Here is an 18,769-nt window from a genome sequence, read left to right as displayed (position 1 = left end):
GGCCAGCTAGCGCGAAGAGAAGGGGCGAAGCAGCGCCACACCGCCCCGCAGCGTTCGCTCGGAAAAAAACAAACACGGCCTTTACGTACCTCCGACCACGTAAATTGCAGTCTCCAGAATCGTCCGCGGGGCTACGTTTCCAGAATGAGCTTGGGTTGTGTCCATGCCTAATATCCGATGGCCAGAAAGTGATTAATTTTTTATAAATTGTTAAAATGTTGGTATTTGTTATACAGCAAGCCCAGAGATTGTTGTGTACACTATGACTTTATGTAAAATTAACTTTAATGAGTGATAGGAATAAAATGCGATCATAAACAAATGATGCGGCTTGGACCCGGAAACAGTATACATACGTCACAAACACGTCACCACTTAACAAGCGGATAGGTGCCATGTTTAGCAGCAAGATTTCAAAGAGACGGAAAGTAAATAAATGGCAGATGGATATGACACAGGTAAACTTCAGTCTAGATGACCTTTTTTTTTTTTTAAATAATTGAAAACGATAACTTTCCCAGAGATGGGTTGCGGCTGGAAGGGCATCCGCTGCGTAAAAAACTTGCTGGATAAGTTGGGGGTTCATTCCGCTGTGGCAACCCCGGATTAATAAAGGGACTAAGCCGACAAGAAAATTAATGAACTGAAAACGATAGCATGGACATAGAGCGGTTTTTTAGATGAAAATGACATTTGCAAATGTATTTGTAAAAGTGTAGACATAGCATGAGATGTGGGTGGCAAATCTGCCATGGTTTCCTCTGCCCTTGACCCTCGGGTGGCTGCAGCAGCTGCCACATCTGGGGCTCATCGACAGTGGCTGGGAACGTCAGCATGGGGCAGAGGCCAGTCCAGAACACACACACACACACGTACGTCACGCGGCCTGTCAGACAGAGCTCCTTTAAACACACTGCAGCTCAGTGCTGGGGGCTCTGCTGTTTGCGTCACGCCATTCAAACATCATGATTTATTACATCCAAAACAGACAGAAAATGTCAATGGCACTTCTTTATTATTTCAGAAGCAGCAATCACTTGGGGTAGTGCAACCACACAAAGCAGCTCGAAACACTGTTGAGGTGACAACTAAAACGAAAGTAATATTAACATTAAACATGCATTAAAATATTTAAGGCTATTATTAATTATATATAGAATGAACAGGACATTTAAAGCATGTCTCTTTTAGTTCAAGCTGGCAGTCACATGCTCAGGCCATTAAACCTGTGGAAAGTCCTCAGCTTCAGTCTAGATTGGGAAAACCATGTTTTGAAAGTCTCCAAGACTCTCCCACCCACTTTTTATTTTATTTTGCTGCAGAAACTGCAATCTTTCCAAATCCTGCACAGTTGGCACTTCATTACCACTTTTCCCTAAAACAGCTGAGATTAAAGGAAATAATTTGGAAAGCTGAAAAGCTTATTTGGAGATGTGGATTTATAGCCATAAACTTTGCAGGGCAAAACCAACATGCGCTGATAATTATATCTTATAAAAAGGTAAGAGTCCCAACAACCCTTCAGCTTTATTAGCTTGGCACGGTGCTGGTGCTGGAAATGCAAACAAGAAGCTGCTGAATATGGGCTGTCCCAAATCTGTATCACCTTTTTAGAATGAGGGTTTAGATTATTTACATGACACTGCTTGTGTTACTTAAATTGAAGGAATATTCTCAACATACAATCAATATTTTTGATCTGCTCATTCACACCATCAAACTTTCCTTATATATCTACCTACCTACCAACCATCCAACTTACTAACCAACCTAGTAAACAATCAACCTACTAACCAACAAACCAACCAACTTACTACTACCCAACAAACCAACCTAATAAACAAACAACCAACCAACCTGCTGACCAACAATTTAGCCAACCTAATAACCAATCAACCAACCAAACCACTAACCAACAAACAAGCCAACTTACTAACCAACAAACAGACTAAACAACTAACCAACAAACAAACCAATCAACTAAATAACTAACTGACTAATTAACTTTCCTTACATATCTACCTACCTACCAACCATCTAACTTACTAACCAACCTAGTAAACAATCAACGTACTAACCAACAAACCAACCTAATAACCAACCAACCTGCTAACCAACAAATTAGCTAACTTAATAACCAATCAACCAACCAACCAAACCCCTAACCAACAAACCAGCCAACTTACTAACTAACAAACAAACTAAACAACCAATCAACTACCTAATAAACAAATTAACTTACTAACCAACCAACCAACATACTAACCAACAAACCAGCCAACTTACTAACCAACTTACTAACCAACCAACCTACCAATCAACTTACTAGCCAACCAACCAATCTACTAAACAACCAACCTACTAACCAGCAAACCAACCAACCTACTAACCTACTAACCAACTTATTAACCAACCCACTAACCAAACAACAAACCAATTTACTAACCAACCAAACAGCCAACATTCTAACCACCCAAACAGTGAACTTACTAACCAACAAATCAACCAACCAACTTACTAACCACCCACTCAACCTACTAACCAAACAACCAAACAAACAACCAACCAACCTACTAGCCAACAAATCAACCAGCTTACTAACCAACCAACCTACTAAACAACCAACCTACTAATCAACAAACCAGCCAACTTACTAACCAACCAACCTACTAACCAACAAACCAGCCTAACTTACTAACCAACCAACCAACAAACAAACAAACCAATCAACTAACCTAACAACCAACCAATTTATCAATCAACTTACTAGCCAGTCAACCTAAACAACCAACCTACTAACCAACAAACCAGCCAATTTACTAACCAACCAATCAACTTATTAACCAACCAACCTACTAACCAATCAACAATCTAATTTACTAACCAACCAAACAACCAACCTTCTAACCAATCGACTAGTGAACTTATTAACCAATCAAACAACCAACCTAAAACCCAACCACTCAACCTACTTGCTAACCAAACAACCAACCAACCAACCAACCTACTAACCAATTGACTAACCAACTTAACAACCAACCAGCCAACATACTAACCAACAAACCAACCAACCTACCAAGCAATTAATTAGCCAAATAAAAAACCTACGTAACAACCAACCTACTATCCAACAAACCAACCAACTTACTAAACAACCAACCTACTAACCAACAACCCAACCAACCTACTAAACAACCAACCAACCGACTTATTAACCAACCAACCTACTAACCAATCAACAAACTAATTTACTAATCAACCAAACAACCAACTTCCTAACCAATCAACCAGTGAACTTACTAACCAATCAAACAACCAACCTAATAACCAACCACTCAACCTACTTCTTAACCAACCAACCAAACAACCAACCAACAAACCAACCAACTTACTAACCATCTTACTAATCAACAAACCAACCAACCAACCAACCTACCAACCAACCTACCTATCTACCTACTTACTTGCTTTCCTAGCTACATGCCTAACTACCTACCTACCACCTAACTAATTACATACTTTCTTACTTACCTGTCTACCTACCAACAAAACTAACCAACTATTAATCCAAGTACTGCCCTTGACTTGATTGAAGTTGAGTCAACTCAAAAAGGTTGTATAAATTGCAGTACAATAGAGTAGACAAGTTGAATCAAATTAACTTTACAAGTTATTCTAACTTACATCGATTAAGCTGACCTAAAACATCAAACATGTAAAATCAAATGTGTGTCTTTTTTTAATGCCTCTGTTGGAAAGGGAATCTCCTGTACAGAAAAGCATGCCGGCAGCTTGCAGTGATTAGTAAAGCATCCTGCGGTGAGCTCAGATGCAGTTTGACTTGCACCTTCAAAGTCCCTGACAGGAATAATACACAGCCAGTCATCCAGAACACCTTCATACACAGCGCTTTCACAGGACATGACGAGAGCCGGGATAAAGTGAGCACGGCAGGCCCAGATAAAGAAGAGAAACAAACACACCAGCAGCAGGGAAATGCCTCTGTTTGGGGTCGTCGTGGTCAAAAACAGAGGATTGCCATCATAGAGAAGCATACCTCTCTGCAGTTGTGAAATTTGTATTATTTCACAAATATTTCCCAAGTGCTGTTTGACAAAGCAAGCTCACAGTATTTGCTTATTATTTTTCTCTGGAGAAGCTATTGTTTAATTCACTTTCTTTTCGGCTTAGTCCCTTTATTAATCCGGCGTCGCCACAGCAGAATGAACCGCCAACTTGTCCAGCATAAGTTTTATGCAGCGGATGCCCTTCCAGCTGCAACCCATCACTGGAAAACATCCATACAGACTCATTTACACACACACTCTACAGACAATTAGCATACCCAATTCACCTATACCTCATGTCTTTGAACTTGTGGGGGAAACCGTTATTATTATTATATTGTTTGACTGTGTTAATTAGTATGTTTATTGCTTTTACTATTATTATTATTATTATTATTATTATTATTATTATTATTATTATTATTATTATTATTATTATTATTATTGTTGTTGTTGTTGTTGTTGTTATATTTTATGATTATCATCATTGATTAGTATGTTTATTGTATTTACAATTATTATTTTTATTTATATTAATTATGATCATGGTTATGATTATGATGATTATGATTATTATTATTTTTATTATTATTAATATTATTATTATTATTATTATTATTATTAAAAGTTATTATTTAGTTGCTGTTGTTGTTTTTAATTATTATTATTATTATTACTATTATTGTTGTTGTTTTTTGATGTTGCTGTTGTTAGGATAATGATGACGATGATGATGATGTTTATTATTATTATTATTATTATTATTATTATTTCATCATAATTAATTATTATGTTAATTGTTTTTACTATTACTATTATTATTATCATTAATATCTATTTTTATCATTCACATTAATTATGATTGTTATTATTATCATTAATCTAAGTTATTATTATTTTTGTTGTTGTTGTTATTATTATGTTGCTATTATTATTATTATTATTATTATTATTATTATTATTAATAATAATTATTATTATTAATTAATGTTAATAATAATAATAATAATAATTTATTAATTATATATTAATAAATGTTATTATTACTATTATTTTAATTGTTATTATTACTATTATCATTTAGTAATATTGTTATTATTATTATAATATTATTATTATTATTATTATTAATAATAATAATAAAAATTATTATTATTATTATTATTTTTTTTTTTTATTATTATCCTGTTTATTGTTTTTATTAATGATTATTTGTTACTTATTTTATATAACTTGATTTTATATTGGTTACACTCACCCCTTCATATAAGCTCTCCCCATATCCTATATGTCCCCATATGTCATTTTCAGCTTTCACTTTTTTCTCCTCACAACCTTTACGAAAATCTCATCTGTTTCCAAGATGAATGAAAATCAGCTGGTGAGGTCATTAAAGTTCTCCGCTGGGATGACTAGGAGCAACAAACACACACACGCACACACACACACACTTACACACACAATCTCCAGTGATAATCTCATCAAAACACTCCAGGAATGGCGCAGAGAAGTTAAGTGCAGTTTGAAATCAGAGGCTCATAACAAAAGCGTTCGCTGCTTATCTCTGCACTAATGCGTGAACTCCACTGATCTGCGCTGGTGTTTGTGAGCCTGACTAGGAAATGTATGAATGAGTTTGGGAATTTGAACAGATAAAGATAAAGTGGTGCAAATATAGGACACGCTGGGAACAAAAATGGACGTGCTGATAGGCCACAGCCAACAGATGATGCTGGGAACACAATAAAAGACTTTTAGGTAACATTTTAGTTTAATTAAAAATTCACACCATTTACTACTGCCTTATTAGTTGGTATTGTTAAGATATGAACTGTTTATTGGCTGAATGATTATATTTTACATTCATAATCCTATCCAAAAAACAAAAAAATGAGCAGCTAAGTTAGTGTCTTAGTTAGTGGTTTGTTAATAAAGTGAATTGCAAAGTGAAGGGTGATTCATTTTTACATCTTAGACCACAAACATGTGGAAATAATGTTGCTCTTATCGTGTGTGTGGTGTGCCACGATGTGACAAAGGTAGTAAATAAAAAATCTGATATAAGGAAATATATGCAAATTACATATGTTACTGATAGCTCCGCCCTAAATCATTGATAGCTCCGCCCTAAATCAGATAGCTCTGCCCTTAATCACTGATAGCTCCGCCCTAAATCACTGATAGCTCCACTCTAAATCACTGATAGCTCCGCCCTAAATCAGATAGCTCTGCCCTAAATCACTGATAGCTCCGCCCTAAATCAGATAGCTCTGCCCTAAATCACTGATAGCTCCGCCCTAAATCAGATAGCTCTGCCCTAAATCACTGATAGCTCCGCCCTAAATCAGATAGCTCTGCCCTAAATCACTGATAGCTCCGCCCTAAATCAGATAGCTCTGCCTTAAATCAGATAGCTCTGCCCTAAATCACTGATAGCTCCACTCTAAATCACTGATAGCTCCGCCCTAAATCAGATAGCTCTGCCTTAAATAAGATAGCTCTGCCCTAAATCACTGATAGCTCCGCCCTAAATCACTGATAGCTCCGCCCTAAATCACTGATAGCTCCATCCTAAATCACTGATAGCTCCGCCCTAAATCCCCGATAGCTCCACCCTAAATGACTGATAGCCCGCCCAAAAATACTGATGGATTCACCCTAAATGACTGATAACCCTAGCCTAAATCATTGACAGCTCCACTTTAAATGACTGACAACTCCACCCCAAAAGACTGATAACACAGGCCCAAATGACTGATAGCTCCACCCAAAAGGACTGATAACACTGGCCTAAATAACTGATAGCCCCGCCCCAAAAGACATGATAGATCTACCCTAAAATACTGATAACCTAAGCCTAAATTACTGATAGCTCCGCCCTAAATGACTGATAACTCCGCCTAAAAGACATAGCTCCACCCTAAATGACTGATAGTTCCACCCTAAAAGACTAATAGCTACATGCTAAAGGACTGATTGCTCCGGCCTAAAGGATTGATAGCCCCGCCCCAAAAGACGTAATAGATCTACACAAAATTACTGATAACCTAAGCCTAAATTACTGATAGCTCCGCCCTAAATGACTGACAACTCTGCCTAAAAGACATAGCTCCGCCCTAAATGACTGACAACTCCGCCTAAAAGACATAGCTCCACCCTAAATGACTGATAGTTCCACTCTAAAAGACTAATAGCTTCATGCTAAAGGACTGATTGCTCCGGCCTAAAGGATTGATAGCCCTGCCCCAAAAGTCTGTGGCAACCCCCTAAAAGACTGATAGCCCCGACCCAAAAGATTGATAGCTCCGCCCTAAATGACTGATAACACTGGCCTGAATGACTGACAGCTCCGGCCTAAATTACTGACAGCACCTCTCTAAAGGACTGATAACCCCGGCCTAAATCACTGATAGCTCTGCTCTAACTCCACCCTAAAAGACATAGCTCCACCCTAAATGACTGATAGTCCTGCCCCAAAGGACTGACAGTTCCACCTTAAATGACTGATATAACTGGCCTAAATGACTGATTGCTCCACCCTAAATGACTGATAGCGCCATGCTGAAGGACTGATAGAGCAGTACTTCACTTTTAACACACCTCAGCTCACACCACCGGAAAATCTAATATGATTATCATTGATATGACATGATAATCCAGCAGAATAATTGGGACATACTTAGGATTGTCAGAAGGGCAAAACGATCTCAAATTGTGCTGTCTTGTGTGCCCAGCGTGACCCGCAGAAGAACTCAGAGATGATAGCTGTTGAAAATCCCCCGCTCTGGCAGTCTATCAGCTGCAGTATGATTGCTTCTTTCAGGATCACTTTCTACAGCTCTCCCCTAAACCCTCGGCTATTTCCAGAGACGGGATGTTTTGCAAAGCCCTGCTGATATATTCGCTTCAAGGTCTGCCAGGAGGCTGAACAAGGCTCAGGTGATTCTCATATCAGCCGCTGCTTTCCCAACAGCAGGCCCCGACTCAATCTTTGGAGAGCAGAATATTGTTTTTGAAGGGTTAGAAGTGGGCATTTCCCGAGCTCACAACTGGATCATCTAAAATGAGGAATAATTATAATGAAAGTTTCTCAAATCGCCGTCCAACAAGATTAACCCGGCTGCACGGTGGTGCAGTGGGTAGAACAATCGCCTTACATCAAGAAGAGTCCCGGCTGGGTGAGTTTGAGGCATTTCTGTGTGGAGTTTGCATGTTCTCCCCATGTTGGTGTGGGTTTCTTCCGGGTGCTCCGATTTTCTCCACTGTCCAAAACACATGCGCTATAGAGGAATTGAATAAGCTAAGTTGGCCGTAGTGTATGAGAGTGTGTGTGAATGAGAGTGTATGGGTGTTTCCCAGTACTTAGTTGACGCTGGAAGGGCATCTGGTGGAATATGCTGGTCGCTATGGCGACCCCAAAAAAATAGGGGACTAAGCTGAAGGAAAATAAATGAATGAATGACTTCAATAATATAAACATTTGCATACTATTTAATAATATTACTAAAATTAGCATAAAAAATAAGTAAACATATATTTACAGATAAATGATCTTACCTTAAAGTGACAACAGATTTAATTTGCTTACTGCATTTGTGCAATTTTGGCATATTTTTTAGATAATATTATAACTTGTCTAGAAAATGCTTCTTGATTTAAGAATTACTTGATTTTTGGACCAGAAACAAGACAAAAACTCTGAGTAAGAAATGCATTATTTGCAGTTTAGGGTCTAGAAAACACTGGGGCATTGGTCAAGCCGAATGGCATTACACAGTATTTAAAATGTCCCGTGCAAGCATTAAATGCTTTCTTTTTCCTCTTTAAAATAGCACAGAGATAGCTAATCTACAGATTTCTGTGCATATCTGTTTATTTATCAGTTAGATGTTAACATTAGGAGCTTTGGGAGCAATCTGAGAGAGCAAGTCAAGAAGAAAAAAGACAAGAGAAACCCAAACATGATGAGAGAAGTTGGAATCGGCTCTGAATGAAGAGAGAGTTTGAGAGGGTTTCTTACATTAAAAAGATGCACAACTAGCACTTCAGATAGATGCAAACTCTGGACATTTCTGGCTTTGAGATTTGCTGTATGCAATCATTTAATTTTCAGTGCAGACAATGCACATCAGGCATTCACTAATGCAGTTTGGTCATTTACATTTCACTAATATGGAACATTATTCAATGTCTCTATTAGCAGCGGATGCATAATGTGAATAAATTATTGTGTTTTGCAACTGTTATTCCTGCTGGTGCACTGCAAAAAAAATAATTATAATAAAATAAAAAATTTTAAAATAAATAAAATAAAACAAAATAAAATACAATACAATAAAAAGGTTTTTCTTACTTAGACATTTGTCTCGTTTCTATTCTAAATATCAAAAATTCCTAAATGAAGAGGCATTTTCTTAATAAATAAAATTCTTAATAAAAAATATTGTTTCAGTTTAGATATTAATGTCAAAATTAAGTTTTCTTCCCCTTTAAACAAGTAAAATTGAAGTAAAAAAAAATTCAGTTTCAAATACATTTATTTTACCTCTTCCACTGGTGGATTCTTTTAATTATTTTAAGGAAATAAGACTATCTGGACAAGAAATCAGACAAAAACTAAATAGACAAAAGACAAGTAGGAAAATTATTATTTTATTTATTCTATTTATTTTTTAAGTGTGACAACCTGGTATTTGTTTATAAATTTATATTTTCTTTTTTTAGTTTTTTTTACATAATACTTTTCATGTAGTGTGTAATGTAGCTGTTTGTGAATCTGAAAGCTCTGCAATGTTTTAAGGTTCAAATTTCACAATAAATAAAATAAATTCTCCCAAAATATTGTATTGATTTTGTGCTGCCGAAAACAAGCAGTCAGCAATTTAAGTTTCACTTCCAAAATTGATTTATATACTGTGGATCCATTATACATTTGCATAATGCCAGCTTATTGCATGCACTGATCTGTTGCCATCCCTGCATTATGCATCCCTGCTATCCCATTATGCATCCCTGAATTTAATTTAATTTATTAAATTTAAGTATTTATTTTTTATTTTTTTTATTTAATTTTATTTAATTAAATTTTATTTTATTTAAAAAAAATATAATTTATTTGTATTTAATTTAATTTAATTTAATTTAATTTAATTTTATTTTATTTTATTTTATTTTATTTTATTTTATTTTATTTTATTTTATTATTTAATTTAATTTAATTTAATTTAATTTAAATTTTATTTTATTGCTGCAGCAGGAATAAAAAATTGCAAAACACAATAATTTACTCACATTATTATAAAATATAATTTTATTATATTTTATTTTATTTTATTTTACTGCACCAGCAGGGGTAAAACATTATGCATTAGTGCATTTAATTTATTTATTTTTTTCTTTCTTTATTTTTTTTTTTCTTTGTTTTATTTTAGTTTGTAAATTTATTTATTTATTTATTTATTTATTTATTTATTTATTTATTTATTTATTTATTATTATTATTATTATTATTATTATTATATTTTATTGCAATAGCAGGAATAAAAGTTGCAAAACACAATAATTTATTCACAATATTCATCCCTGCATTTTATCTAACACATGGTTTTGAGTTTTTATTCATACAGGAACCACAACTTCGTATTTCATAATTTCAAACTTCTCTGTTTTTATGGCCGGATCATTTTTATCCACTCTTGGACACATTTTTAGTTTTAGCTGGCTTTTGTTAGTCTAAAATGTGTTAGTGTCGCTTCCAGCACAGTAATAAAACACACTGAAATATCAAGATACTGCAGTTCCTGTTCTCGTCAAGACAAACAAAACATTCATGTAATATTTAAAATGATGGAATCAGTATAAAACGACAGGAGGAAAATCCCATCTCATCTATCCATCTTTCTGCATCCAGCCACAACAAATGACAACACGCTTTAACAACAGCTGGTTTCTGGTTTCTCATCCAGGCAGCTGTATATTAAATATCAAATATCTGGGAATTGGCTGTGATGCTGCAACTTTTTTCTGTTTTTTATTTGCTCAGTAAACAAAAAACTTTGAGGGTAGTGACACCAAGATCAGCATTTTATAAATTACTATAGTTTCTAATAATATTGCAAAAATTGTTTTTATTGGAAAATGCACATTTGACCAACAAATAATAATAATAATAATAATAATAATAATAATAATAATAATAATAATAATAATAATAATAATAATGTACAAAAAATAATAACGCAAATAATAATAATAACAAATACATAGACTAAAGTTTATTAAATATATAATAATATAAAAATATGTACAATAATTATAATAATTCAAATAATGATGCAAATAATGCAAAATAATAATAATCCAAATGATAATAATAAATATTAACAAAACATTAATTAAATTAATAAAATAAAATATAATAGCAATAATACATATGTACAAAAATAATAAAAATAATAAATATATATTATAAAACAACTGAAATTAAATAAATAATAATATATGTGTTTAATATTAATAACAATTATAAAAATAATAATAATAATAATAATATAATAAAAATAATAAGCATAAGAAGTAGAAGAAAAATAATAAATTTGTACAATAAAATAAATTAAATGTTATTATTATTATTATTATTATTAGTAGTAGTAGTAGTAGTAGTTGTAGTAGTAGTAGTAGTAGTATTAATAATAATAATAAATATGTACAATACAATAAATTAAATTAAATAATATTAATAATACAAATATTAATAATATATACAAAAAGTATATACAATAAAATAAATGAATAATAATATAAAATTTTTACAAATAGTAATAATAATAATAATAATAATAATAATAATGATAATAATAATAATAATAATGCAAAAAATTATGCAAATAATAACTACGCAAATTAATAATAATGGAAATAATAACAATAAATATGTACGAAAAATTCAATTAAAAACTAAAATAATAAAATGTCCAAACACATGTGGTTATGGATGAATTTGGTAAGCTAAATTGACGGTAGTGTATGAGAGTGTGTGCAAAAGTGTGTCGGCGTTTCCTAGTGTAGGGTTGTGTCTGGAAGGGCATCTGCTGCGTAAAACATGTGCTGGATAAGTTGGCAATTCATTCCACTGTGGTAACCCCTGATTAATAAAGGGACTAAACCAAAAAGAAAATGAATGAATGAATAAATACGTATAATAAAACAGATTAAATTAAATAATAATATTGATAAATATGTACAATAATAATAATAATAATAATAAGAAGAAGAAGAAGAAGAAGAAGAAGAAGAAGAAGAAGAAAACAAATAATAAATGCAAACAATAAAATAAATAATAATAATAATTGTAATAATAACAACAACTATAAATATGTACAAAAAATAATAATAACAAGAAAACCAATAATAATTAATATGTAGAATAAAATAAGCTAAATAAATGAAAATAATATAAAATATGTTTAATAATAATAATAATAAATGTGAACAATACAAACAATAAAAATAAACTAGATTAAATAATAATAGTTCAAAAAAATATAAATAATAACAATAATAATAAATAAAATATTTTACTGTCAGCAATGAACCTACTGTATTGGAATTATCTGCAGATCTGCTGTTGTGGCACTTACTGTAATCATGTGTCTGTTTTCCATTGCAGTGCTGTCGAGTGGGTCTTAATATAATACGTCAATGGGAATTGTTCTACTGCACTGCCATGGTTGCAGTTAGTACATATACAGTAAATCAGAGTTAAATGTTGTCCTGACTCGATGACTCAGTATTTCTCCTGTTTTTCATGTCAGTAAATTGGATTAAAAACATGGAGACATTTGTGTTTTTTAACAGAGTTTTGTGGCTAGATACTCAAAAACACAGCTAGTCTGAACTTGTGCTGCACTCCTAACTGATGAATGCTGAAAATAAATTAAAAAATAAAATAAAATAAAATTTGTTAAAATTAAAAATTGTATATAATAAAAGTACATAAATAAATAAATAAATAAATAAATAAATAAATAAATAAATAAATAAATAAATTAATTAATTAATTAATTAATTAATTCATTCATTAATTCATTAATTAATTCATTGATTTAATTAAATTAAAATGAAACACCTGAAAGAACTAAAAAATATCAATAAAAAATAAAAAATTAAATTTTAATAACTTAAAAAATAATAATAAAATTAAAATAAACCTTAAAAGCTCTAAAAAATATAAAAATTAAATTAAATTAAATTAAACTACACTAAACTAAAAAATTAAAAATTAAAAAATAAAGAAATAAAAATAAAATAAAATTAAATTAAATTAAATTAAAATAAAATAAAATAAAATAAAATAAAATAAAATAAAATAAAATAAAATAAAATAAAATAAAATAAAACAAAATAAAATAAAATAAAATAAAATAAAATAAAATAAAGTAAAATAAAATAAAGTAAAATAAAATAAAATAAAATAAAATAAAGCAAAGCAAAGCAAAGCAAAGCAAAGCAAAGCAAAGCAAAGCAAAGCAAACCAAAGCAAACCAAAGCAAAACAAAACAAAATAAATAAATACAAATAAAAAATTCTAGAAAAAAAAAAGAAATGTACTTTATGGTATACAAATGAAATATAAATAATTGAAATTAAATGATGAAATAAAAAGTAGTAATTATGAATGAAAACTCAAATCCATGTGTTAGATTATGTGTAGGGAAAATGAATTGCCTAACCCTGAACTCTTTAAATGTGATATATATATTGACTGTACAGCACCTTCTTGGTCTTGACGGTGGAATGGCAGCAGTCTCCTCCATCATAGTTGCAGTAGGCTCTGTTGTTGATGGCGTCACAGTAATTATCACCCATGAAAGGCTGAGATGAAAAAAAAGACAGAAAGAGAAACTCAGAGCAGCAGCTAACATACAGTGTGCAGATGTACATTTACTGAATCTGACTGGGTTTACTACGCTATTATATTCAATGTTTCAGTACTTCCAGTCTTATGTAATCTACAGTTAAAGACCAAATTATTAACCCTCCTGAAGAGATTTTAATTATTTAAAATAAATTATATATAAAAGTCCCGGCATTGTATGTTTTATGCTATTTTATCATAATTTAGAAAGTTAATCAGATTTCCACTTATTTATTTTTTTTTTTTCAGACAAATTTTGATTTGATGTTTTAAGTCAGCTAAATTGATGCATGTTAAAAGACTTAATTAAAAGACTTAATGGGTTAAATTGTTAAACTTAAAAAATTAGGTGAGCAACATATTTTTTGTGTATTATCATAGCGTTGCTTTATTTTGAGAGCAAAACTACTGTAATGAATATCTGTTAATGAACAGCTTCTGTATTTTGTTTTCTGTATATTTCTGGTTGTGAATTGCATTATGGGATCTTTATCTCTGTTATGTTCATTTCTGATGTTGAAAATTCAACTCTACAAGTGGCTTTTATTGTCATTTCAGTAGTTTAAAATAGTATACAATATAGCAATTTTTAATATATTTTTATATAATAATAATAATAATAATAATAACAGCAATAATTAATATGTGCAAAAAATAAAATAATAAAAATACATACAATAAAAGAAAATAAATAAATTTATAAAAATATTAGTAGTACACATATACAAAAAATAAAAATAAACAAATAAGTAAATCATACAAATAATAATCAATTATAAATATGTACAATAAAATTAATAAAATTAAATAAAATAACAATAACAATAATAATAATAATAAATATATACAAAAATAAAATACTATTAAAAATAATATTAATAGTAATAATAATATGAACAAAAATAAAATAAATAAATAATAATACAAATAATACAAAGAAATAGTAATATTTCTAATAGTTATAGTAATAAATATGTATAAAAATAACAAACAAAATAATACAAATAAGAAAAAAATAAATATGTACAATAAAATAAATTCAATAATAATAACAATAATATTATATATGTACAAAAAATAGACACTAATAATAATAATAATAATAATCGTTTCTTACAAAATTCAAATCTACAGTTTAACAAGGTGACTTTGGTACTAACATTTTAATAATATACTGTATAAGAAATAATAATAGAGAGAGAGATAAGTGTGTACAATAACAGAAAATGTACTGGCAGTTTATTACAAGGTGTTTGTAGCATAATATACAACACAAACCCAGACAATATAGTACTGCAAACTATTAAACATGTTCATAACAATCCCTTTTTCAAACTTTTCAAGGTTAAAAGTTGTTGAAAGAATGATCAAGATCCCATAATGCAATTCAAAAGCATAGAAAAAATACAGAAAACTGCTAATTTGCAAATATATTTTACCGTGTGTTCAGCATCTCAAATCCGATTTTTATTTTTAAAATCTGTTAATAAGCTCCTAATCTAATTATCTCCTCTCCAAATGACACATTTATTAATTTTAAACAAAAAAAAAATTGCATTTATTTGCATTTGCAGATGAGAATGAACATTTGTACTGATGCCAGTCTGTAAACGGACTGTACCAAGAGACAAAAATGGACAAGCACAGGGGGGAAGGAAAACAGAAAGACACAGAGAGCACTGTACATCACAGTCACTAGCACATGTACTGACTTTAATGTAGAGTTCCTCTACATCTTCATCTTCATAAATCTTCTTGGGCCTCTGCAAATGGAGGTCAAGGCAAGAGTGTCGCCAATGAGGGAGGAAAGACACAGGATAGAGAGGCATTTGAGAGGATAAAATGCTGATTTCTTACCTCACATCCCTTTATGCAGTGCAGGACCTCTGGATGAGGGTACCACTTCAGGCCCATGGTGCAGACTATGTGCTGGAAAGAGAGATAATAATATTATTAAAGAAAATAATAACAAATAAAAAAGCATGCAGTTGGATATACAGTTAAAGTCAAAATTATTCACCCTCCCATTTTGTGATTCCTAGGTGATTATTGTTGTAATAATACTTGATTACATAATTAATGATATGTGTTATTATTTTTAAAGCAGAATACATTAACAACATTTTATACATAATAATTTTATTTATAAAAACTAATTTCATTGATGTTCAGCATGATGACAGCATACTAATAATAATGGTTTAAAAAAGTTTATATTTAATGATATATAAAATAATAATGCTTTTTTTAATACTGACCCTAAAACAGTTAAAATAATAATAATAATAATAATAATAATAATAATAATAATAATATTTGCTATCGTCATATTACTTTCATCATCACTAACTTTATTATTATTATTATTATTATTATTATTATTATTATTATTATTATAGTTATTTGTATTAATTTTATTAGTAGTAGTAGTAGTATAAATGTTAAATACTCTTTAGTGTTACAAATATTATTCTCATTGTTTTTGCTGTTTTTACACATTTCCATTATCACCATTTCTGTTCTATTCTGATTATGTGCTAGTTATGTTTTGCACTTATAGAAATATAATAATCATAAAGCAAGGACCAATATCCATGCAGACATGCTGAAAATGATGCTCATTTACTGTAAGTGTTTTGTTCCCCTCACACACCAAAAACATTTGTAAATAAAATAAATAAATAAATAAATAAATAAATAAATAAAGTAATTAATTAATTATAATTAATTATAATTAATTAATTATATCACTGAACATAAAAATAAGTAAACAAATAAATACATAAATTAATTAATTAATTTTTACTAAAAATATAAATTAAGTAATTAAATAAACATACAAACAAACAAACAAACAAATAAATAAATAAATAAATAAATAAATAAATAAATAAATAAATACATTTTCTCATTGTACAAAATAAGTAAATAAATAAATTCTCTCACTGAACATAAAATAAATAAATAAATAAACAAACTAACAAACAAAAAAACAAATAAATAAGTAAATACATGAATGAATAAATAAACAAATAAATGAATAAATAAATAAATAAATGAATGAATGAATGAATGAATGAATGAATGAATGAATGAATGAATGAATGAATGAATGAATGAATGAATAAATGAATGAATGAATGAATGAATGAATGAATGAATGAATGAATGAATGAATAAATAAATAAATAAATAAATAAATAAATAAATAAATGAAGGTGAAACAATCAAAACATTACTGATCGCATTTTTAAACATATTGCATTTTTATATGAAGTTGATACTGTGATGCTGGTCTTTAAATAACATTCAAGTAACGTTACACACAGCCTGTACAAAACAAAACAAAAAAAACTGTAAGAGACAAAAAATTAAATAAAAATTAAAATAAATAAAATAAAACAAAAACGGAAGGAACCAGTAAAAAACAAAACAAAACAAACAAACAAGCAAACAAGCAAACAAACAAAACACGGAATGAAACAAAACAAAACAAAACAAAACACAACACAACACAACAAAACAAAACAAAACAAAACAAAACAAAACAAAACAAAACAAAACAAAACAAAACAAAACAAAACACAACACAACACAACACAACACAACAAAACAAAACAAAACAAAACAAAACAAAACAAAACAAAACAAAAAAGTAGGATACAAAAAAAAACAAGCAAACAAAACAAAACACGAAATGAAACAAAAACAAAAACAAAAACAAAAACAAACAAACAAACAAACAAACAAACAAACAAACAAACAAACAAACAAAACATGAAACAAAACAAAACATGAAACAAAACAAAACAAAACAATACTGTGTTTACCTGAAGTATGCAAGTTTCTCAACCCTGGCCAACATTAAAAACACCTGGATTTCATCCAAATCCAACATCTTGTGAAACTTTAGCAGTTTCGAAACACGTATAACCACATGCATACTTAAATTATGTCTGTTTCCAGCAAGCCTGTCTTCCAGTGGTGTAGAGATCTGATCTCACATTTTACAGAGAGAGATACTGTACGTGTTCACACAGATATGTTCATTAGAGATTCCATGGGACCGGCCAAAAAGTAAAGGACTCTCTGACCTCCACAGCTCCAAAACAACACACACACACACACGCGCAAAGTGCCTAGCTCTAATCCTGCTGTACCCTCGGCTGCAAACTAAGGTATTTCTCATTTCATGCCAGTCAGCAAATCAATGCAAAAACGAGAGAAAAATAATGACAGCGAATGAGAAGACAGAAAACATTGGAGCGTTTCAAAACAGCTGGGGAAGAGTCCTGCTAATATGTCAGTGGTGCTAATATGTCAGATAAATGCAGAGGACTGTCCTAACTGTTGGTATGTGCAATGTTATTTCAAATGGATGAAGTCAACAGGAAACCAGTCGTATTGTCTTTTTATGAGCTTAATTTTTTGGATGAGATCACGAATCCACACTTAAGAAACAGAAGTAAACTTAAGCATAATTAAAAAAAAAAAGAGTAGCTATTACAGAAATAATATATACTCACCGGCCACTTTATTAGGTACACCCGTCCATCTGCTCATTAACGCAAATGTCTAATTAGCCAATCACATGGCACCAACTCACTGCATTTAGGCATGTAGACATGGTCAAGATGATCTGCTGCCGTTTAAAGTGAGCATCAGAATGGGGAAAAAAGGGGATTTAAGTGACTTTGAACGTGGCATGGTTGTTGGTAACAGACAGGCTAATCTGAGTATTTCAGAAACTGGTGATCTACTGGGATTTTCACGCACAACCATCTCT

The 18,769-nt window shown here is 30.7% G+C and overlaps 1 protein-coding gene across 4 annotated transcripts in view; it reads right to left on the bottom strand.

Annotated features, from left to right (window-relative positions):
• Positions 1-18,769, bottom strand: part of pappaa (pregnancy-associated plasma protein A, pappalysin 1a) — a 179,878-nt gene that overhangs the window by 9,587 nt on the left and 151,522 nt on the right. For 2 of the 4 annotated variants that reach the window (XM_073949692.1, NM_001278805.1), the window contains 2 exon segments: positions 15,841-15,912; positions 13,842-13,940 (listed from right to left, as the gene is read on the bottom strand). In XM_073949692.1, coding sequence (XP_073805793.1) covers positions 13,842-13,940; positions 15,841-15,912 — 171 coding nt within the window. 4 annotated transcript variants of the gene reach the window in all.

The sequence above is a fragment of the Danio rerio genome, chromosome 5 (genome assembly GCF_049306965.1).
Source record: "Danio rerio strain Tuebingen ecotype United States chromosome 5, GRCz12tu, whole genome shotgun sequence".
NCBI lineage: Eukaryota > Metazoa > Chordata > Actinopteri > Cypriniformes > Danionidae > Danio > Danio rerio.
This window is presented reverse-complemented; position numbering and strand designations above follow the sequence as displayed.